The following is a 23,007-nucleotide window of genomic DNA, read 5'->3' as shown; positions in this document are numbered from 1 at the left end:
GGAAGAACGTTTGATCCCGAGCGGCTCCCGTCGCCCCCAAGATGGCGCCGCCCATCGCGCGGTCCCCCCGCCCTCCCCCGCGTCCGCCGCAGCGCGCTGGGCAGCCGAGCCCGGGCGGCTTGGGGCCATGGGTGCTGCGGGAGGCGGCGGCGGGCATGAGGCCCCTGCGGCGGGGTAGGGCGGGCGAGCGGGGCGCGGGGCGGCGCGGGGCGGTTGGAGCTCGCAGGACCATGGCGGCGGCAGCGGCGGCAGCGGCAGCGGCGGCAGCGCCCGGGCGAGCGCGGCGAGGGGCGCCCATGTACTCGGTAGGTGGCGGCAGGGCGGGGGCGGACGGGGCTCGGTGCTGCGGTGAAAGGGGGCTGCTCGCCTCGCCCCCGCGCCGCCTCGGTGCCCGTCGCTCTGAAGCGGCGTGACGGTGCTTGGCGCAACGCCGGGATCCCCGGTTTGGGCCAAAGGAAGCGGGGGCCGCGCTCCGGAGGGAGGTTTCCGGGGCTCCGCCGGGCGCGGGTGTGCTGCGCTCAACCTCCCCGGCCCTACCCCCTTCGCGGGGCGGGGACAGGCGGCGCGGCCCTGGCGCGGGGGCTGCGCTCTGCGGGGCTCGGGAGGGGACGAGGCCGTTCCCGGGCCCCAGCGGGGGCAGGTGGGGGCCGAGCGGGAGCCGGATGCTTCCCCTCAGAAGTTCACCTTCCCAGCCGCTGCGGGCCCCACGCCCGCTCCTCCTGCTCGCCTGCTTCCCCAGTACCTGTCGTGTCAGTCGCGACAAAGCTCCCGATCCCGAGCGCCGGTTCTCCCCTCGGATGTGCTGTGGAACGCCAGCCGGCTGAAGAAAGGTGGGAAGGGGCTCGGGCTCCTGCAGAGAGGTTCTGCCCCGCAGCCGGGCCTGGCTGAGAGGCTGGCTGGGGCGGCAGGCGTCCGAGCAGGGGCCACTTCAGAAGGCAGTCGTGCAGCACAGAAACCTGCTAGCCATGACAAATTCAGCACCAGAAAATTGTCGCGGAGATGGAGGGGCCAAAGCAGATTTTCCCATGTTAGGTGGTGGAAATGACTTCATTGACCTTGTTTTTGCTCTGCAGCTCCTATGCCAGTCTCAGACAAGATTTGGGTGTGAGGTGCTTAAACCCCGCTCCCTACTTGGATTTAGAAGAGAGGGCTGGGGAGAGAGGGGAAACAGGTCCCAGTTTCAGCAAAGATTCCCAAACTTCTCTTCTGTGTCTCTTTGGCTGTATGCTGATATCCCAAATGCGTCATGAGCCCTCCTGTTCTGTTGCTTTCAGAGGTTATATGGAAGCAGAGAAATTTCAGGCTCCCACTGTTGCACTTTTGTACTTCACCAGTGGTGCAGTAAGCACGCACATAACTGAATTGTCCAACATCCAGGTTTCCAACAGCATATTCTCTACCAGTCAGCAACCGAAGCTGGAACAACGGCTTGACTGTATTGTCTAAAAGCAGCATTTTTCTTCTTTAGTGGTTGGTAAAATGTGTGTGGTTTGGCTCCCTCAGCACTACTTCAGGACAGGGTGTGAAAATACCTATTGCCATGAAATCAGTTGCACTTCAAATCTGGAAACGTGACGAGGAGCAGTGGCAGAGAGGTGCCTTTTCAATTGGTCGTGGCCTTTGCAAAACTCTGCTCACCAGAGGTGTGCTGGGGAATGGCTGTAGCAGTGCAGTGACTGCTGATGCAGCTGATGATACCCGAGCTGAGCGCTGGCTTTCTTGATCTGGCTTTTGTGTAGTTGCATGTTGCAGGATTTAAACTTTGGTAACTGAAATGAAAGTTGCTTAGATTTTCTGAGCAATGACTTGGCACGTACTGATCTAAGTAGGTGTATACTTAGAGCCAACTAATATTTTCTGATGCTATCTTTTTTGCTGTTACAGGGTATGTTTTTTTTTCTGTTTCATGTTTAATCAAAGGGCTTGCTACAAGGTGTCAATGGCAACAAATGGCTAATACAAATTATTTCCAGTCTTCTTAACAGTTCTTAGCTTACTTGGCTCTTGCAAAACACCAACTAGTTGAAAGCTGTGGAAGAAGAAAGATTGAAAACTGTAATGCTAAACCATACAGGCAAAAAAACCCTGGAACTTTTAAATGAATATGAGCCTGGGTTTAATACATTGTATAGGATTGTTTTAAAAGTCCCTGGAGAGTTGGTTCTGCAGTTACTGTGGGACAATTCTCTAAACTTACAATAGTGGAGAGAGAAGTTAAATGATCTACCAAATGCTACTGTAGTAGGAGGATGGCATTCAAATTTGACTGTACTGTGTGGGGGAAAGAATGAGAAGGTCAAACATTATAGTGCAATTTGTGTTCTCTGACAAAATGAAATTGGCTTTCAATGCAGTTGAGGCTTTGAAGGATTTTTTTGTGGTTCTTAAGTAGCGATATTCCTGGTTTGGGTTTTTTTTGTTTTGTTTTGCCAAATTATCTTATGTTGATCAATGGACAGGAATTAAATGTTTGCTCTCTACTTACTTTAAATGTCAGCTTGTTTTGATAGTGTTGCTGATGTGGCTGTGGTCAGCTGGTAGTGAAACCGGACTCCCTCTCCCAAGGTTGAAAACTCAGCCACCACTGCTGGGCATTTTGCTTCTCTGTTCCTGGTGTTCTCCCTGTACTTGCTGGCCAGGCTTTCCTCTCAACACCAGAAAAGGTCACTGTAGGAGCCCATGAAACAACATGTTTTATCCTTCATTACCAGACTGGTTCTGCACAGGTTGCATATAGGGAGAGGAGGCAGAATGAATGAAAGTGATGCCTGTGGTACCCTTCAAGTGGTGCTGTAAAGGAAGACGTAAGCATTTTTATTTTAGCATCTTCTAATAAATATGCTTGCTTATAACCAATACTTTTACATTTGTGTTTCACAGAGGCTTACTCCAGTTACCTTGCTTGTCTGGTAGCTACTGCTGCTGTTTTGAAGTTTAGAGAAATACAATTTCAGTTTTGGAAAGACTGAGGGGTCATTCATACAAACTGTGGTGTAATAGGAGACATCTCTCTTCAGCCCAGGGGATGCCTACTGACTCGAGGGGAAGAGTTTCGTCATTGAGATTTTCTGCAGCAGGACGGATCCGCAATTAGTTCTTGGCATACCATTTGTTTTCCTGCTTAGCAGTGGTATTGGTTACTCACAGGCTGTGCTCTCTTTTTTACCTGTGTGTGCACTGTACTGCATTTTTGATCTTCATGTGGCCGATAGTGGTTTTTTTGGTTTGTTCCTGCCTGGCCGTGGTTTATGTACCCTGTGTCCAAGCTTGATTGAAAAGCCAGCACAAATTACCAAGGTCCCAGATGCAGCTTAAAGTACAAGGATTATTTTTTTGTGGGGATGATTGCATGTTTATAATGTCATTCATGGCATTGTCTTCATGCAGCTGCAAGAGTTGGAATCAAAGGTGTTTTAGTTAATACCTATTACTCATGGAAAGGCTGGAGGCAAGGCACTTTAGCTTTCACAGCCCAAGTGTTCTCTCAGCTTCTTCCTGTTGGGCAGAATTAAGTAATGTGGCATAGGGTGCTTTGGGGATCTTTGCAGATGGAAATGGTTGAGGTTTTTTGTTGGGGGTTGTGGTTTTTTTTTTTCTTTTTAGTTTCTTTCTATTTGCAGCATTGTTCCAAGCAGGTAATGCATAATGGAGACACTACAGAAAGCTTAAAAAAAAACCCCCAAACATTGCAAAAGTATTGCGTGCCATTATTTTGGTACTGTAGCCAAGCAGACCACTGAATGGCTCGAGACAGCATCTCATTCTTTATTTGTATGTTCCCAGCAGAAAGAGCTCACGTCAAAGAAAAGAGATGAGTTTGAAGATATCTTGGAGGAAAGAAGATTGTCCAGTGACTTGAGATATGCGATGAAATGTTATACTCCTGTGATCTACAAGGGACTTTCACCTTGCAAGCCAAACGATATTAAAAGTGCTGTTCTCCAGTCAGAGCAAGTTCAGTATGTTATCAAGCAGGTGAGGCTGGGTACTGAGCTGTAAGACAAGGCAGACTGAACACAGCCAAACTTTGTGTAGCAGCAGGGAAAAAAGATTATTGCTGACCTTATCAGACACGATAGCTGTAGTTTGAAAGATGGTCCAATAAATCAGTAACTTGAAAGCTGTACTCTGTTGGCAGGAAAAACAAGTACTGATTTACCATGGAGTTGCCACTAAAGCTGTTGGATAGCTCATTCATGAAATGGTGTTTTGATTTTGCATATATGACACTTTACCATCTAACTTATCTGATGTGCTTGACTACATTCCCCCCCCCCCCTTGTCAGAGAGCAGCATTGTGAAAGGCATAAGCACTCTCCTTCTTAGTAGGCGTTTTTGTACTTTGTGGATGTCTTGTAGGAATTTTATAGGCTAGTGACTTATTTATGAATCCATCATAAATGCTACATTCCCTAAAGTAAGAGTATATTTCATAGAGAATTCTTTGAATTAGAAACACTGTCTAAGATGTAACCATATTTTTGTTTTAAGATGAAGGGCAGCTACTACTTTGTAATGAATGAAATATTTTATATTCAAACTGGCTCGTATTTTATGCTGTGTTGAAATGGCTGAAATAAGAGTGTGTGTGTTTAGTTAGCAGAGTAACTATTTTCAGTATTCATGAAAAATAATTCCAGGCCAACAGAAGTATATAAGATGTTTTGGTTAGTCCTGAGTGAGTGGCTACCATAAAATTTTTCTATTTTTTTTAATGGTCAATGTTACTTATGAGATATCAAAACTTCTTATGATGTGACAAACTAAACCATGTCCTACAAAGTAGTCCTCTTGCCATCATGAATTGCTAAGTAGTATGAAATAAAAAAAAATTGAATCTTTCAACTCTAGAAATACTAAAATATTTATTGAAAGAAAATATTTTACAGAGGATTTGACAGAAAGACATTTGTGTGATGTTTTCTTCTGAAGTGCTGCTTTTTTGATGGAAAATGATGTTGATGGATATTTTCCCAGCTAGCGTCAAGTGATTGAAAGGGGTTAGCAGTTCTGCCATTGCAACCTAGTTATCACCTTTGCACTATGGATTACAGAAGGTATCTAACTGGGACTGTCTTGGGCAATATGCCTAACGATCTACGATTAGTGTGCCTCCTGTCTGGGCAGAGTTTACACAGCTTTACACAGGCATACTACGATTTGTTCTTGTGACAAATTGCTGAGGTTACTAATGTTCAGTATGTGAAATGAAGTGTATTTGTTTGTTTTAGCTTGCTATATGTGATTGGTCTGGTTTTTTGATTCCTGATTTTTGGGGAGTAAATGCCTAGTTTTATAGTGGATGTGCACTTAATTCACACAGGATCAACTGTGTGGTGAGCCTTTTACTGGTGAATGAGAACACTTCCCCTAGCGAATAACAAGAATAATTTTTTGGCTTCCTAAGAGAGATTGATTTTTCTCAGGCTCAAGTGGAAGCAGTTTTTGGCTCTTTAAGTGGTTAAAATAATCAGTTATGTCTACATGTGGAAGTACACAAGATGAAGGATAATGCATTTATTAAAACACAATTGAAACAGTAGATATGATAGTAAGGTGGTATGAGGAGGTGGATTTTCTCATATGTCACAAAAAAGAAATAATATGTAAGCAGTGCTGGCCTCTAAGCAGAACCATGCTTTTTTGGAGGCTTTTTCTTCTGCCATTCCTCCTCTTCCCTCCTCTGTGTTCAGTGAAAGGCATGTTCCTCATTCCATAGCAGTAAAAGACTAACTTTTCAATTAAATATTTCTAGATTCATAGTACCAAATAGGAGAGACGACCATTATTTAAGTCTGTTCTAAGAAACTGCAAAATGCAATGTGCATAGCGATAGGAAAAAAGATCATTGATATGCTAAGTTGGTAGAGACAGTGCTTTGTATGCATTTCAGCTACCCATTGCCAAAGTAATACATTGCAAAGAAATTCAGGAGTGACAGGGCTGAGGTTCTTCAGCCAAGTCTTAAAATCTAACCCAAATGCACTTCAAAGATTTATGTTGTGAATATCTCTGCAAACATAGGTTTCATTTTACTAGAAAATTGTACATAGCCTTCTTCAGACCAATAGGAAATGTTCTTCAAACTTAAATCTCCTCTGAAGATGCTACAGATTAAAACATTCAGATGGTGTGGTTTGGGGGTGGGGGGGCAGGAATTGTTGCACACCCTCTCCCCCGCCATTGACATCTAAGCTCAGTCTTGATTTTTGAACAGCTTTTACTTGGCTTTTTCTTGTTGGCTGACACAGAACAGATTCTGTAAGATTAGATGCATGCCTATCACATAAAACAAAATCTTGCTGACTGTTGCAGTAGTCAGCCATAGTAGTTCTGCCATAATTGTGGTACATAGAATGGTGTGCATGGGCAAGGAGAAGGGAATAACATCTGACTGCTATTTTGTTTGTTCTGTTTCTCTTTAGTTAGCAAAAGAGGTGGGAGAGTCACCTGATATTATTCAAGAAGAAGCCACGGAAATCCTGGATGAGATGGGCCACAGTATGCAATTAGGAGCTGTCAGATTTTTTGCTTTTACTCTGAGTAAAATATTTAAACGGCTTTTCCAGAGAGTTTGTGTGAATGAAGAAGGAATGCAGAGAGTAAGTACTGGTGGGGGGAAAAAAAGTTACAATATTTTCATATCAGTCACTGGGACAAAGACTCTAATCTTCGATCCAAGTAACAAATACAAAAAATACCATTTAAAAAAACCAAGACTGCACTTGTGTTTATTACTGCATTTCTTAATAAGTGTGTGTGGGGCGGGAAGATAGATGATATATAAGTACTTTAGGGGCAAACTGTCAGCAGAACTTTTTGTACATTTTCCAAATGCTTCCTATGGTAAGGAGTACTTGCAGTCATGTGTCAGTGATTCTGTTAGCCACTGAGAGAGTTTTTTTTATCTCGTATTATAAATTTAATAACGCATTTAGCTGAACTGGGGGTGAAAACCTAATGTTATGTGGCTGAGTGGGCTGGCGGTTCTGCAAAACCTTTGTACAGCTAAGAGTGGTGAAACACTGCGCACCTCTGAGGCAGGAGATGCTTTAAGTTTGCCCCAGTTCCCTGGGGAGCTGTTGTCCCCCTGTTTCATTGCAGGATGCCACTGTTCTGGAGGGTGCAGTGCATTGCCTGGAAGACAGCAATGTCAGCCCTTCCAGCCCCTGTTGGGTTTCCCATCCCCATCAAAAGGGATTTGAATTAGACTATCACATAATGAGGTGGCCCTGGCTTTTGAGTCCTGTGATGCTTGCAAACCACAGGTTGCTGGTCTGGAAACTACTGCTCCAAATTTCCTGTGGTTCCATGCTGAAAAAGGTATAGAGTACGTGAGCAGAGAAACCACCCTCAAACAAATCGGCTTCTGTTTGCCTTAAGCCCTGTGAAGATCTGTATTTGCAAATTTCAACAGTCAGTCTGTAAATATTAGAACAATATTGTTTGTGCTGGTTTGGTTTTTTTGTTTTTTTTTTTTTTTTCAGTTGCAACATGCCATTCAGGAGCATCCAGTTGTACTGCTGCCCAGTCACCGAAGCTATGTAGACTTTTTGATGCTGTCTTATTTGCTATATACATATGACTTGGCTTTGCCTGTCATTGCTGCAGGAATAGGCAAGTATGTTCTTTCAACAATGTTTTCAGGATTCAGAGAATCGGTAGCAAGGGGTCCTGTAGCTGCTACTGTAAGTAGTTGTGTTTAACTTCTCTTCCAAACATGTCTGGTTAAAACCTCCTTGGGTGAGATGCTTACAGCGTCTGAAAGCTTCTCATCGGTGCTGAGTCCAATCAAAGGTGAATTTTTTCATAGCAGATTCGCCCAGAAGTACTCCATCTGTAGACCCAAGACAGGGGCAAAGATAGATGTTGTAAAGAAGACTTCTATATTGCTTTTTTTTGCCTGGGGACAGGTGAAAACTTGACAAAGAGCTGCTGTGTATGCAGAACCTTTTGTGATACTTTATACAGTTTTAAGTGCAGTCATAGTAGCCAGATAGGAAGTGCCAGCCACCTTGTGCTTGTTGCTGATGCCACTGATTCCCTTGAAGCATTGGCAGAACTCTGTTATGTGAAGTGCTGAGAGCAGAGCTGGCTGGGAAACAAAATTTCACATCAGAGGTCACGATTTTGGAGATTCTAATTTTAAAACAGATGAAGCCAGTATATTTGCAGGAAACAATTCTTGAAGACTTTAACAGTAAATATCTTCTGAGTTAATGTACTTTTTGAAAATCCAGACTCTGGCAGCACTTAACTGAGAAACCTGATCTTGGAAGTCTTGGGTATCAACCCAGTCTTCTAAGCAGGCAGACAACAACCTCAGGTCTGGTGCAGTGCTGTAATGTGCACAGGCAAGCTAGCAAAGATCTGGGAACCTACTGCTCTACTGTAGTCTATTTTTTCCAATCAAGATGTTAGGAGGACCAGTAGAAAATCAGAAGAAGCTGGGAGAGTGTGCTTGCTAGGGAAGACGAGATTCTGCTGGTCTTCAAGTTGGTAGTGTCTTGCTTCTGGGAGAGGCAGGTTAGATTCTGGTGAATTCAGAAGTTGATGTCTCATAGCTGCCTTGATCAAGGTGGTGCAGCCATGTGTTGTTCAGAATCTGCTCACGTGCTGTCATAGGTATCAGTGTAATCCGTTGCTGACTTATGGATTAGAGCCTTTTTGAGTTCTGGGCCTCAAAACATTATCTTAAGATACTATTAGTTTAGCTTAGAGGGATTTTTTTAGTGATTAACATTTTTTAAGTGTTTGGGGGTCAAAATTCTTCGGAATTAGGGGCTTGCAGCTTGATTATACTGCTGCATGTGTGTGTTATTTTAAATTCCTCTGGAGAAAGCACACTTCTCTATGGTTGTAGTTGTATTTACTTCATATTGTGTTTAGAGGTTCATGGGATGCAGTTTACAAAGTCACCCTCAAAGTGGTACTTGTGCTGAGTGGAGAGACACTGTCCTGTTATAGGTGGTAAGTGCCTCTGCTTTGTTAGTTATCGCTTGGCTTCAAACAGCATACAGATCTATGGGGATTAGCTAAGGGAAGGTAAACAGTTGCCAGTAGCACCAGAGTACATGCTCATACAGAACATTAGTGGGAATCTAACTGGTGCTGGGATTGTGTTTCTGTCTCAGGTCTTGGGAAAAGGTCATATTAGAGGCATAGAGCTAGTGAGGTGGTGTGGGCTTGAGGTATGTGAAAGGATACATTTCAGTCCCAGTTTGTGGGGCGGCAGTGTGTGATGGGGAGAGGCGTTGGCTGTGCAGCCAGCATCCTGGTTAGGGGGTTGAGTATGCAGCAGGAGGGTGGAAGTGAGGGAGGGGATAGAGTCTGTGTTGTGATGAGACAGGGAGGGTAGTAGGAGAGTAAGGGAAAAAGATGGACCTCTGCACATGGGAAGCTCTGACAGCTGCTATTGCTGCCCAGGGCCCTGTATCCAATTTCCTTTTATCTATTTTTTTCTTAGAGGAAGATACATATATCTCTCTCACGTGTGTGTGTGTGTGTGACATATTACATGACATCTTCAAGGCAGTCATTGTCAGTGTTGCAGCTGGAAATGTGAATTTATGTTACTGAGTGAATATCGTTCTCAAGTGTTTCATGGATTGAGGTGGCAAGGAGGTTGAAGCAGCACATGGCCAGCTGCTGTGTAGACTTGTTTGAAATGCTTCCCTAAGAAATTTGTTAACGCTAAGTGTTCCTGGTTTTGATAAGTTGACCATCATTGCTTAAACCTAGAAAACTATAAAAAATTTTAGCTGGTTTGGTGTACACCTCCCGAAGTGATGAGTCAGATCATAAATGGTATAATGTAGTGTAATTGGTCAGTTAATTTCTGTGTCTTCTAGGATACAAGTGGTAACTGATCTTTCTGAAGATGAGTGAGACAATGTCCTTCAAAAACTTAGTCTTTATTATGGTTGAAATCTGGCCATCTAAATTACGAAAATAAATTGCTCTAAGTGAATGCTGCTTACAAAAAAAAAAAAAAAACTGAAAGTGTATTATAATATGCCATTCATGTCGACAAAAGTCTTGCTAGACAATCTGAAAGCAAATAAAGGTATTTGCAACAACAGAATCCTTGAAAGAGGTCGTCTTTATTCTCGTAATTGATTCAGTGTATTAGAGAACATAGTTGATTTTGCTGGCTGATATCAATCAATAAGCTTTGTGTGTGCGGTTTTGTTTTTTGTTTGATTGTTTTTCAGATTTCCTAGGAATGAAAATAGTTGGTGAGCTGCTACGAAGGGCAGGTGCCTTTTTTATGCGACGTTCCTTCGGTGGGAACAGACTCTACTGGGCAGTGTTTGCTGAATATGTAAAAACAATGTTAAGGGTAAATAAATTACTGAGCTCTCAAAATGTATGCTTAAGAAATACTCTGCTGGAACAATTCATGTGAAATATGCACGATGTTATAGCTATGTGATTGAGTCTTCCCTGTGACCTGAGTAAATGCGTTTTACCACAGAATTGCTGTAGGTGAAGAGCATGCGTATACTCTGTTATTATAGTTCAGCAGTAGGTGGTAAACAAATTGTTACTCATCAGTTGCTTTGAATCATGTGCCCATATCTCATGACAGACACAATATTTTCATTAATTTAAGTTACGGTGTGCCAGATACAATGGATGAACATAGGCTTAGAGATGACTGAAGTTAGATATGCATGGCTTCCATTAAAAAAACTTACTTACATTTGAAGTACTTAAAACTATTTGCGGGCAGTAAAGAAGAAACGGTTTTATTTTTCTGACCAGCTTTTTTTGTTGCTGTTTTACTTTTGAAGAGTGGCTATGCCCCAATTGAATTTTTTCTTGAAGGGACTAGAAGCCGCACTGCCAAGACTCTGACTCCAAAGTTTGGTAGGTTTGTTGAAAACTTGGAACTTTTTACGATTATTAGTGTTTTCATTAGTGGCTATGTGCTTCGTAAGTTCTTCAGACAGGAAGGGATGTTAAAGTGGTGGGAAATTGGTGAGGTCTGTCAGAGTAGTGGAAAACACTATGATTAGAGTTCCTAAGCCATACAAAGAACGGCAATGCACGTCTCTTGCGCTCTACTGCTTTCTCTCCCTTTGCCCTATTGTGTACTTCATTGCGTAACTCTTCCCCATTTTCTTTCTAGAAAATAGGCGTCCCCTTACCAGCAGAGAAATATTGTAAGCTAACTGTAAAAGTAATGGGGAATCTTTAGAAGGAAGATGCTGTGCGACCGCAGAGCAGTGCTGTTGAAAAGAGCACAAATAGTTGTCCAAAGGCATTGTTTAAATTTAGCTTCTGTTTTAAAGCTTGGGCAAGGTCTTGCGCTTCTGCTTGCTTGAAGGGAGAACAAGCACAATGTACGCATATTAGCAGTTTCTAAAATCTGAAGATACCTTTTTCAAAGTTAAATTGCAGTTGCTTTTCCCTTCTCAAAAAAGACAGGTGAGTCACTTTTTTTTTCTTTTTTTAAATTTTTTTTTAATTTGCAGGTCTTCTCAGCATTGTGATGGAACCATTTTTTAAACGTGAAGTCTTTGACACATACCTTGTTCCCATCAGCATCAGCTACGAGAGGATATTAGAAGAATCTCTCTATGCATATGAACTCCTAGGAGTCCCAAAGCCCAAAGAATCTACATCTGTATGTAAATTCCTTAAGAACAGAACATAGGTGGATGTGTACACACCCTGTAGCACCAAAATTTGAGTTTTGCTCTTCCTGTTTTCTTAGGGGTTGTTAAAAGCCAGAAGAATCCTCAGTGACAATTTTGGTACCATACACATCTACGTTGGCCAGCCGGTATCACTTAGAACCTTGGCATCTGGGAGAATCAGTCGGTGCCCATACAATTTGGTTCCCAGGTACCACATCTTTCCATGGTGTATGCACAGGAAAAGCATTTGTTTAGTCCTCACCTCTGTAAAATAATTAATATGTTCTCTTATACTTTGTTTTCCACTTCTGTCATCTCCCCTCCACCTGACTATTTAGACAGCTGAACCTGTTTTGTCTGAGCAGAGGCTTATCATGCTTGTGATTGGGTGTTTCTGAAACAGGTTGTTACTTGCATAGCTTTGTACTGTGTCGGGAAGATGCCATTTTAAAAATTCATGGTGATACATGAGCCAGACAAAGCTCTGTTTTCTGAGAATTCGGTGTTATTGTAACTTAAAAATTCCACCTTCCCCTCCCTTCTTGCTTTATTACTGCAAACTGTTATGTGATCATGTGCCAGGGAGCTGCAGTGGATGGGTGAGCTGGACTGGATTGGGTGGCTTTTGCAATTTGTTGTATAAAACATAATGCTTTTGAATTTTTTTTTAAGATAGCAAGCGTACAGCATCAATAGAGATCTGCGTTTCAAATACTGTCATGAAGCTACTGATGTTTTGCTCTGTACTTCTGTTCTACATAGCACACAAATAGAATCACCCTCCAGATGTTAGGTGCTATAAAGTAGTTACGGATCTGGGAGCAATACAGAAGAAATAAGGGTATGATATATATTCCAATTTTTGGAGCTCTTTACCTTGAACTGCATTGTTCTTTTCAGGCACCTTCCCCAAAAGCCATCTGAGGATATCCAAGAATTTGTCAGTGACGTAGCTTATAAAATGGAGCTCCTGCAAATAGAAAACATGGTTTTGAGCCCATGGGTGCTAGTTGCTGCTGTCCTGCTCCAGAATTTGCCAGCCATGGATTTTGAACTTCTGTTAGAAAAGACCCTGTGGCTTAAAGGCTTAACACAGATTTTTGGAGGATTCATTGAATGGCCTGGTATGCAGAGAAAGTGTTCTCTCTAGTCCTTTTTTTGCTTATGAAGAATAAATTGTATTTCTGTGGAAGCAGTGTATGGTGACAATTTTACAGAATGTTTTCCTCAGAGTTGGAAATGGATTTTAGGATATGCTAAAAATGATGCTAAAACCTGATAGGTTTTGACTTAGCCTGTATAAGATAATACTTTGAAAAACAGTTAGGTGGAAGTAGAACAGATACTTTACTGTTATATCCTGAAGTGTGGAATGAGGGGGAAATTATAAGATACTTGTATTAGAGTACTGAGATTTGCCTAGTATCTATCTTTCTGAACCCTATGTAAGTCACAGGCAATTACCTGATCTGCAGTAGTCAATTTGGTGTAATGCTGTGTTTATTGCTTGATATTGACTATAGTCAAAGTTGTTACTGTGTCAAAGAACCAGTAGGAACAAATGGGTGAGAGAAAATCAAAATTGTAAGTTGTCTTATTTATTTTTAAATTTCACTTCATCCCCAGAAACAGTGATGACTTCTGGGGAGAAGGCTTCTTTGGTGGTTTTATTTATATATTTATACACACATGCTCTCTTTTTTATATATATATAATGTGTATGTACATATTGGCTGCTGAAAGATTGATTCTCCTTCCAAACTTTCTGAACAGTTGTTTTAAACTTCTCTCTGTGAGCCAAAGTGACACAGGTAGTTACTTTTAGAGCCTCAGGACTAAGTGGTAAAGCTAGCAAAGAAAAATGATGTGTAATGCAAGTACATCTACCTTTTCACTGTAGGTAGGCTTAAACCATGGATCTTTGCTTTTGTAGTCGTGTATAATTCAGGATCCCTCTCAATACTGCAATAAAGAAATAGGAGCAGGCTACAGTTATAACGGAGCTCCGTCATTTCTGGAAGAAAATCACTTTTCCTTTCAGGGACCTGCACTGCAGTGAATGCAGACAAGGTCTGCTCCTGCCAGACTGGTAAAAGGAAGAACTGCATGGCAATATTTAAACATCATTTACAATCTTACTGTACAGTAAACTGAAAAACATACCACATTTGGGTTTGTTTGCTTATTTTGTTTATTATTTTAGCAACAATGAATAAGCTTTTGCTTTAGTATAGTTGTGATGTAGTCAGGGAATGGCAAAATAGGCATGGTAATGAAAGAGAGGAATGACAACTGAGCAGGTTTTGTTGGAGTGTGCTGGCCCCAGTCTAGGCATCAGTTGCATAGAAACAGGGTTTGTTGTTTTGTTTTGGATTGTCAATAATTTGAAAGGATAGATATATTTTAAAGGCTAGTTTGGTGATGTCACCATGTCAGCAACTACATGTACCCTGTCTGTTCTTCTGTCTCCAAACAGCTAGTTGTTTCTGCCTTTGTCATGCTGGTTGGTTGTTACAGGGAGAAATTTGCTTGGCTGTTAGAAATTTTATATTAAAAACAGGAACTGCGAAATGACTTGCTCAGTCTTCTGCTTCTTATTGCATTGAGAAACTTGGGAGCTTTAGCAAAACTTGAACAAAGTAGGCTGAAGGAGCAAATAAGATGCAAGAAGATTCTATGTGAAACCTATGTTAAGGGGGAAAGAATAGGAATTTTTTTCTTTTTTTCTGTTAGAGGCTATATTGATTTGATATGCTTCTGGTGTTGTGAACATGTAAAGTGTATTTTAGTGTTCAGTAAGAAGTTTTTATTGCTTCTTTCCTTGCTTGTCAAAGAGTTCACATTTGGTGCACGGGATGTTTTGGTAGTGTTTAAAGTGTAAGGTATTCTAAAAAGGTGATCTTATTTTCAAGACCTGAGATGCTGCTCTTTATTCGGATAAAGTTTGTGGTGTGCCATACTGACAAAAAAGCTTGACTAAAGCCCACAGGTTTGTGAAACCCATGCCTGCCTTTGAAGAACTTTGTTGTTTAAAAAAAAAAAACAAACCAAACCCAAACCCACAGACTTCCTTGCTTTAGGCATTTTAAAAGGATTGTATTGCAAAACAAGAAGAGATTTGGATGCAAGTACAGTCTGGTTTCTTTTTGAGAGGTATACTATGTAATGGTACTTATGTTAGGATTCCTTTAAACTTAATTCGGTATGAGGCCTTCCTTGTATATGAGAGTTGAGGAAAAACATAGACTTGTGCATCTGATTCAAAACTTGTAGTGTCAGAAATGCCTAAGCAAAAGTATGGTCTCTGTTTCCTTACTGATGGATGTATCCATCAAACAGATCTATCTCTTTTATTTGGAGGCTCAGAATACTTGTGCCAGAGACAAAGGAAGTATTTGTCATTCTTAGCAAGTGGAAGAATTTAAAGTGCTTTCATTACAGAAATGTCTGAAATTTGTTCTCTCCATCTCACACTATGCCTAGGCTGCCAATTTCTGGTATGGATTATTTTAGAACATCTCTCTAACTGAATGTTTGGTGTAATAATTTGTCTTCAGTGATAAAATTTAATTAAATGCTGTTTAATTTAAATACATTTTAGGCTGTTTCAGTGGAGTTGTGTTCCCTTTTGCATCTTCTTGAGTGTTGCATTTTCCTGCTAGATAACCTGTGTGCCAAAAAGGCAGTTCTGTCTGGCCTCACCCTGCATTCCAACATCGCTCACCTTGTTGATGGCCAGGTGGTCCTAAATGACAGAGTGGAAGATGGAGCCATAGGGGAAATTGTCTTTAAGCGCGCTCTGGCCATCCTCATGTGTGCCACCTACAGAAACCAGCTGCTGAATGTGTTTGTGCGTCCATCTCTGGTGGCAGTTGCCTTGCAGATGACACACAGCTTCAGAAAAGGTATGTTTGGGTAGCTCTGAGAGCCTGCTGCCTTTGCTCCTTGTGCTGTCAGCTGTGAGAGGAGCACAAGGTTCCTGTGACTGCTAGTGGGAGCTATCCGAGACTGTTATATTCTGGATAAGGTCCCATGGCATAAGGTGGATGTGTTGGGAGGGGACGGGGGTATTTTGCTTGCCTTTTTTGTTTGTTTACCCTTTGATACTTTTGAAAGTAGGTGTATTCTGCTGAGAGGGCAGGGTTAAGATGAGCTGAGCCCGGTTCCTAAGTGTCTTATTTTGTTGGCATTTAGCAGACCAGCTTTTTAGGTTACAAATTACACACAGCTCACACTTGCATACAGTACAGCCAGTTCTCGGTCTGTCTTCTCTTCCCACTACTGCTTCTGAAGTTGTTCAGTGTTTTCCAATACTTGGCTCTTAAACTTTGCAGAATACATGCCTTAGTTTTGTGCAGCATCTGATTATGTGGTACTTAATGCACATTCTGAGAAGCTACAACCCCCTGCTCTTTCCTTTTGGTAACGATTTAATCAATAGCTTTGAGTACTTGCTGTTCTGTTGTGGTGGTTTCTGCTGCATGTGTATGTATGCTTTTAATGTCAAGTCCAAATTTTATTTGAAGTAGGTACTCTCTCTAAGGAGTAAATGGCTTTTCACTTGCATATTTTAAATTATGTTTTTAAACAACAGTACAATATTTTTTTCAGAGGAAGTCTATAGCTGCTTCAGCTTCTTGAGAGATGTGTTTTCTGATGAGTTCATCTTCTTTCCTGGCATTTCATTGAAGGTAAAAATGTACTTTATACAAAAATACAGATAGTAACACAGCCAGCTAGCATCTGACTTCAGGGCTCTGCCAAACAAGTGCTTTGTGATAAACACCTACAGCGATATCAACTTGATCTGTAAGCGGGAGGGAGAACATGAAAGCGGGTCATTTGGTTAGTTCCAAATATTGTCTGAATCCACAAGGTTGCATATGCAATCTTCAGCCCCCCTTCCAGTAAAAAACTAAAAATCCTGAAATTGCCCAATTCTGAACTATTAAAATGAACTGTAGCAGAAGTTTGGCTTTTTTGCATAGAGCTACCAGTCTTCCAGCATGGATATAAAACTATATGTAAAGCAGTCGTTTAAATGAACTGCAGAGCAAGAGGCCTGTATTTACACTTATGAAAGAGACCTTAGGCTGTGAAGAAAAAAGTGTTAATGTAGATTTAATTGAATTCTATCACAGAGTGGGTATGTTCTGTCAGTGGAGAAACAAAACAAGAATTCTCATTGAGGGTACACCAGGATAATTTTTCCTAAAAGCTCTTGCAGCCTGTGGAGCAGAGGGGCACTCCTGCTCTTTCAGAAAGTTAAACTATAGGTATTATAGCAATTAATGATCAACCATTGTATACCCTTGTTATCTCTGCTAAATAGAGTATGCAATTCTAAATATAAGTACCTATTCTCCTCTGGTTGATGATACTCCTTCCAGTACAGCTGTGATCAGTTGTTTTGTGTAGCTCCATGCGTGTGGTCTGTGGTGGGAGGGCTACCAGAGGACTGTGCCAACACCCAGTGCCTCATCTGTTAAAGTACACCTCTGTACCCACCTCTCCTTGCCTGCGCAGCCTGGCAGTATCTACTCTGTAGTGTTTATACAACGGCTAATGTTCCTCTTATACCTTGAACTCTGAAGGTTTTGATGTTCCTGTGCATTAGTAAACTTTTTTTTTAATATTTTGATGGTTCATGGTTGAGCCCTTTCAGCTTTTTATTATTGGCACTTACCTTGTGTAGATTCAGATAGTACATTGCGAGCACTATGAGGGAAGTGCTTATAGTAAAGCCGGATTTAAATTTCTGCAGCCAAAATCTTCTACAGAGTTGAGGCGATGCAGCCTGTTGAAGGTTTTTGAAGTGAGAACGTTCCTAATGGTGTAACAGTGCTCCTTGTAGAGTCTTATGGAAGCTTTAGTTGCATCCTATTTGCTTGAAAAGAGTTTCCTCTCATTTCACCCCCCACCTCATACAGCCATGTCTCAGACAAAGCCAGTATTGTTCCTGCATACTGCCTTATTACAGGGCCCAGTATGTCTGTGTGCTCTCCTAAAACAGCTGGACACAGCCAAGCTGTGAAAACTGTGGGCAGCGCTTTGCTCTCTGCAGGACTTGCTGTGTCAGTTTGTATACATCCTGCTGGGTCGGAGCTGGCTCTAGTACAGCCAGCTTGAAATGCAGCTCAGCACAAGTTTATTAGTAAAAGAACTGGTTCAACGTCATACCCAATATAAACTTGTAAGTCCACGTGTAGTTTTTATGTGGATTTAAAACTGATTAAATGTGATTTTTATCAATGATAAGGCCAAATATCTGATGGTGATATTTGTGACCTTTCCTGCATTAAAAAGAGAGGTAAGTATAATTTTCATAAGAATATTCAAGACTTGCAACTATATTAAAACCTCATATATTTTTATACAGAAGAGAATTGGGCCGTTTTTAAAAGGCTGATTGGCACCATTATGTTAAGTTTTCACTGTTAGCAATTGTTGCCTCTTGCAGCTTTTTTTGAGTACCAAAACCAAGCAGGGAACAGGAAGGTGACTGGCTATGACTGACTTTACTGCACTCGAAAGAGTTGCTATAATGTTAAGGGATCTCTGTGCAACCCACCCCTCTAGTCATCCATGTGTCTGTCATGCCTGTGTCCCATCCCCTCGTGTTCTCTGTGTATGTCCTGTGTCCACTCCCCCTTATACCAATATTGGCAGTAAAATGGTTTTGTCATTGACATTTCCATAATTTGTAGCTTTTGGCCATTGTCTTGGCTCTTTTGTAGAGGCCAGGTCAGTGAACTATGTTATCGTTTATTGCAAACAGTGGACACAAGATAAAGGCAAACCCTGACTTTAAAAATAAATAATAAAAAATACCCACAGAAAAAACCCTAAACCAGACAACCTGACCCTGTTCTGACAAAATCCCAAGGGAGCTCAGGCTGGCTGTTACAATAGCAGCCACAGCTGCTTCCTTTGCTCCTAGGCCTGTTGTGCATCGAGATACTGCTGTGTTTAAGAACATGTTCCTGCTGCCTTTTTATAAGGGTATTTCTAGTATACAGGAAAATTTTGGTTCGAGTCTCTTGAGAACTGAGTTCGGAAATGGAAGTGGTGTCCTGTTGTGTGGTTTTTATTGTTGATTTTGTGGGGGAAGGTAGCTGCGCTTACCATAGATGTTAAAATTTCAGTTATGCTTCTCTCTCCCAGGATTTTGAGGAAGGATGTTTTCTACTCACAAAATGCGATGCCATTCAAACAAGTCAACAGGAAATCTACCCTACCGACAAAGGAAGTGTTATAGTGTCTTTCTTGTCAGCTGTGTTCAGACCTTTTGTGGAAGGTTATCAGGTATGTTGTTCTCAAGAAAATTTTCTTTTTTCTCCTGTGTTTTATAGGGAAACTAGGAGAGCTGTGATACTTCTGCAGTATAAATAGTGACTGTTTTTACAGCTGGGGAGTGCAAGAGTTGAGAAATGGCAGTAATAAATATCTTAAATGTCACCCTCCCACCTGGGATCCTGATTTCAGCTTTTGGCTCAGACTTTTCCAATTGACTAAAGCAGTAACTACTTTGTAATGTGGTGGCCTGTTGTGTGTTTATAAACTTCCTGGGGAGTGTCCTGCTACCAGGATTAATTGTTCTTTTCTTATGAGGAACTCTTGCTTAATTCATTTTATGTGAGATGTCCTGCCAGGTGCAGAAATGAATTGCATCTCGCCTCTGATAGCTTTTTTTGGAGTCCTTAACTGCATCCATATCTCTTTAAATTCTTCTGGTTTTCCAAGGTTTTAATAAGACTAGACACTTACATGCCTATAATAAACTGTATACAAAAACAGGAGGCTAAAATCTCAGGTATGTCAGCATAAGATTGGTGGGACTGTACATGTTTGAACCTAGTGGAGTCTGTTAATGATCTGGTGTACGACGGGCTGAACTGTACTGATTTGCCCAGTTTTTCCCATCTGTAAAACAGGTATTGCTTTAAAAAAAAATCATACTGTTTTTGATTGTGAGAACAGGAATGTTAAATTAGTGTGTAAGGTAACTATTATAGTAATACTGAATCTTATTTTAATGTTAGGATTCTCATGCCTGTTAAACAGTAATAAAAATTTCAGATGCTCTGTGTAATGATACCTTTTGAGTTCCCCTGCTACGCTTTTCAATGTAACAGTATTACTTACGAGAACACATCTGTTTGTAATTCATAACAAGCTGACAATCAAAAGGAAAGAAGCACTAATTTTTGTAAAAATGTTAGTTAATTTTCAGATACCTCTCAAAGGAAACAAGAGAAGCCTTTACTGAGAAGCAGTTTATACCTGGAGTCCGCAACTTTGTTTTTCAACTTCTTGAGAAGGGTGTGTACAGCCATTAAGCAATATGATTTTGCAAGTGTAGCCTGTTAATGGACCGTGATAAAACTCTTAATTGTGTTTCTGCTTTCTCTGTAGGAAATACGCAGTGTTATGAAGCGCTGTCTTCTGACATGCAGAAAAATGCCTTAGCAGCTCTTGTGCAACTAGGTGCAGTGAAGAAGAAGAAAATGTAAGTAACGTTGGCTTTTTTGGTATATAGAAGTCAGTGTGTGGCAATTCTTAACGGTGAGCTATTAGTATGAAGCAGAACAGCAGAACCCTGACTGCCTGAGCACCAGTCAGCTGAAGGTTGATTGGATTTACCTGAGTCGTGGTGAAGACCCAGGTAGTTCCTTTCTGTACATGTTGTAGAAGCAGAGTGGCACCCCCTCATAGTGAAAACACTCCTGTGGGACCCAGCAACAAAATTCATCAACTCACTAATAGGCTGCTTCTGACTCCCTTTACCTTTTGGTTTTCAAAGTTTCTCCCAAGGCTTTGATAACAAAGAGAACAGTCCTGCTTATTTTTAATAGAAGAGTGTCCTGGTTTTGGCTGGGATAGAGTTAATTTGTTTTTTCCTTCTAGCAGCTGGCATAGTGCTGCGTTTTGGATTTAGTATGAGAATAATGCTGATAACACACTGATACTTGTTGCTAAGTACTGCTTACACTAGTCAAGGACTTTTCAGCTTCCCATGCTCTGCCAGGTGCACAAGAAGCTGGGAGGGGACACAGCCAGGACAGCTGACCCAAACTGACCAAAGGGGTGTTCCATACCATATGATGTCATGCTCAGCGTGTAAACTGGGGGCAGTTGGCCGGGGGGCAGCGATTGCTGCTGAGCAACTGGCTGGGCATCGGTCGGCAGTTAGTGAGCAATTGCATTGTGTATCACTTATTTTGTATATCTTTTTATCATTATTATTATTATTTTCCCTTCCCTTTCTGTTCTATTAAACTGTCTTTATCTCAACCCATGAATTTTACCTTTTTTTTTTCTTTTTTTTTTTTTTTTTCTTTTTGCGATTCTCTCCCCCATCCCACTGTGGGGGGGGAGTGAGCAAATGTCTGTGTGGTGGTTAGCTGCCTGCTGGGTTAAACCACAACAAAGAATTACTGTCTGTGTTACAATAAGCCTCATCAGGCAATGTAAGCAATAATCAGGATACTACTAATTGGCGGGGGGGGGTTCGGCACTGACATCTCAACGCAATTTAACTGAAAGCTTAGTCATTAAAGTCTTTTAACGCAGTTCATAGTTTATAGGCCTAAGGTTAAAAACCAGCTATTGTTACACAAAAATATGGTGACATGCATTTCCTGTTATCAAACTAATTTGTGTTGTGGTACTGTATTTAAAAGTATAACCATGGAAGTCCCTGATGCAACAAGTCCCCACATTGTCTGAGCGTTTCACAGAACATAGTTGGCAGCTGATGGCTCTGAGCTATCTTCTTATGCCTCTGTTCAGGAAATGAATTGGTTAAGATTTGTAGTGCTCTTGGAAAGTGCACAAAGTACTGTTGTTGTTGTTGTTACGTCCCCTGCCATGTCACTGTGCTAAATAGATGTCTGTACCTAAATTCCCCTTTCAAGTAAAAGGAGTAAATCAGTTGTGTGCAACAGAATTTGACATTAGCTGAACATTTGGTTCAGTTTCAGAGAGATAGTCTTGAAAATTATATGATTGAAAACAAACAAACTATAAGTGTCCTTGAGTACAATCTGCTTAGAAGTCTGCCATGTCCTTAAAATTTAATATGTATGCTGGTAGGAAGAAGAATAGGATGTAATTATGAAAATGTTTAATTCGGATTATTTGCATAGACATGACTGGAATAAGAAATATTCACTGAAGAAGCAGGGTTTTTTCTTTTAACTGTAGGTCCAATGGATTCACTTACAACGTAAATCAAGAGGCTGTTAATAAAATCCTGGACATGTTTGGTAAGTGTTCTCTAATTAATTTGAAGAGAGCTTTTCAAGTTATAAATTACTCTGGACAATGCATGTACGTTAGACGTAGTGTGCTTTCCCTACTAGTTCCTTAGATTTATCTGTATAAAAACCCTAATTTTTTTTTTTTTTACAATACTTTTTCTGGTGTCATTGACTGCAGCTTTGAATCTCTCTTCTTTATTTGAAACACTGTGCAACCGAATGACCAAGGAAAAATAGAGCAAAAGGAAGTTTAATGGAGCAATATATACAGCGTTTTGATAAGTGGGTTTTTTTGGTTTTTTTCCTTTGTTAGACGCTAGGGTACCTGTACAGAAACCTGTGGCTGCACGACTCTAAGTGGTTCCTGAGGCCGTGACTGGATGTAAGCGCCGGCTGAGCACAGCGACTGCTGGCTGGCCGGAGTGGGACGGGAGCAGGCGAGGTTCCCCTCCTGCCTGGCCGGCCTGCGACCCAGGGAGGCAGAGCGGTGTTCTCCAGCGGGCAGCTCACCCTTACCACGTAGAAACCGTTGCCACCGACGGTTAGAGTTGTGTTTGTATCCTGTGTTTTGTTTTTTTAAAACAGATTAAGCATTGTCTTTTTTTTTTTTTGATAAATATTTAAAGGGACTTGCACAGTAATGGCTACTTAACTGCATTTTTCTAGACTTGTAACAAGGAATGTGATTGCTTTCAAATATTTCATGGATGTGAAGATGGAAGAGGGAATTAAAATACTTGCTAATCTTGGGCAATAACCAGAAATGCTTATTATGTTGGGTTTTGCTTTGTTTTTAAGGCCACTTGGCATTATTCGAATTACTTCGTGAATGTTGTATTTAAAAAATCGAATTAAAGCAGTGTCGTTCACTCGTCCCTTCTCTCTTCCTCCCAGCCCCGCCGCCGGGGGTGCCCGCTTAGGCGGCAGAGCTCTGCCCTCCCCGCCTCTGCCCCGGTACGAGGGCGGGGCGGCCGCCGGGGGGGGCGGCAGCATGGCGGCCGCCGGGGGCGGGGCGAGGCGGCAGCATGGCGGCCGCCGGGGGCGGGGCGAGGCGGCAGCATGGCGGCCGCCGGGGGCGGGGCGAGGCGGCAGCATGGCGG

At 41.8% G+C, this 23,007-nt stretch overlaps 1 protein-coding gene across 1 annotated transcript; it reads left to right on the top strand.

The window, feature by feature from the left end:
* The first annotated feature begins 41 nt into the window (after positions 1-41).
* GNPAT (glyceronephosphate O-acyltransferase) lies at positions 42-22,270 on the top strand. Its single transcript, XM_075707310.1, has 16 exons — positions 42-305; positions 3,784-3,975; positions 6,426-6,602; positions 7,488-7,617; positions 10,215-10,342; positions 10,797-10,872; positions 11,481-11,632; positions 11,723-11,853; positions 12,546-12,769; positions 15,308-15,550; positions 16,257-16,336; positions 18,810-18,950; positions 19,868-19,967; positions 20,061-20,154; positions 21,852-21,913; positions 22,221-22,270. Exons 1-16 carry the CDS (start codon positions 42-44, stop codon positions 22,262-22,264), a joined length of 2,238 nt encoding a protein of 745 aa, XP_075563425.1. The 3' UTR covers positions 22,265-22,270.
* Positions 22,271-23,007: the final 737 nt, after the last annotated feature.

This window comes from Pelecanus crispus, chromosome 3 (genome assembly GCF_030463565.1).
Source record: "Pelecanus crispus isolate bPelCri1 chromosome 3, bPelCri1.pri, whole genome shotgun sequence".
Lineage (NCBI taxonomy): Eukaryota > Metazoa > Chordata > Aves > Pelecaniformes > Pelecanidae > Pelecanus > Pelecanus crispus.
The sequence above is the reverse complement of the archived record's forward strand: the minus strand, read 5'-3'. Positions and strand labels throughout refer to the sequence as shown.

Coding starts and splice junctions, on each gene's coding strand:
- GNPAT (XM_075707310.1), top strand. CDS start 42: ATGGCGCCGCCCATCGCGCGGTCCCCCCGCCCTCCCCCGCGTCCGCCG. Junction 11,633..11,722: donor AGCCCAAAGAATCTACATCT/GTATGTAAATTC, acceptor CTGTTTTCTTAG/GGGTTGTTAAAAGCCAGAAG. Junction 19,968..20,060: donor TTTTCAACTTCTTGAGAAGG/GTGTGTACAGCC, acceptor CTTTCTCTGTAG/GAAATACGCAGTGTTATGAA.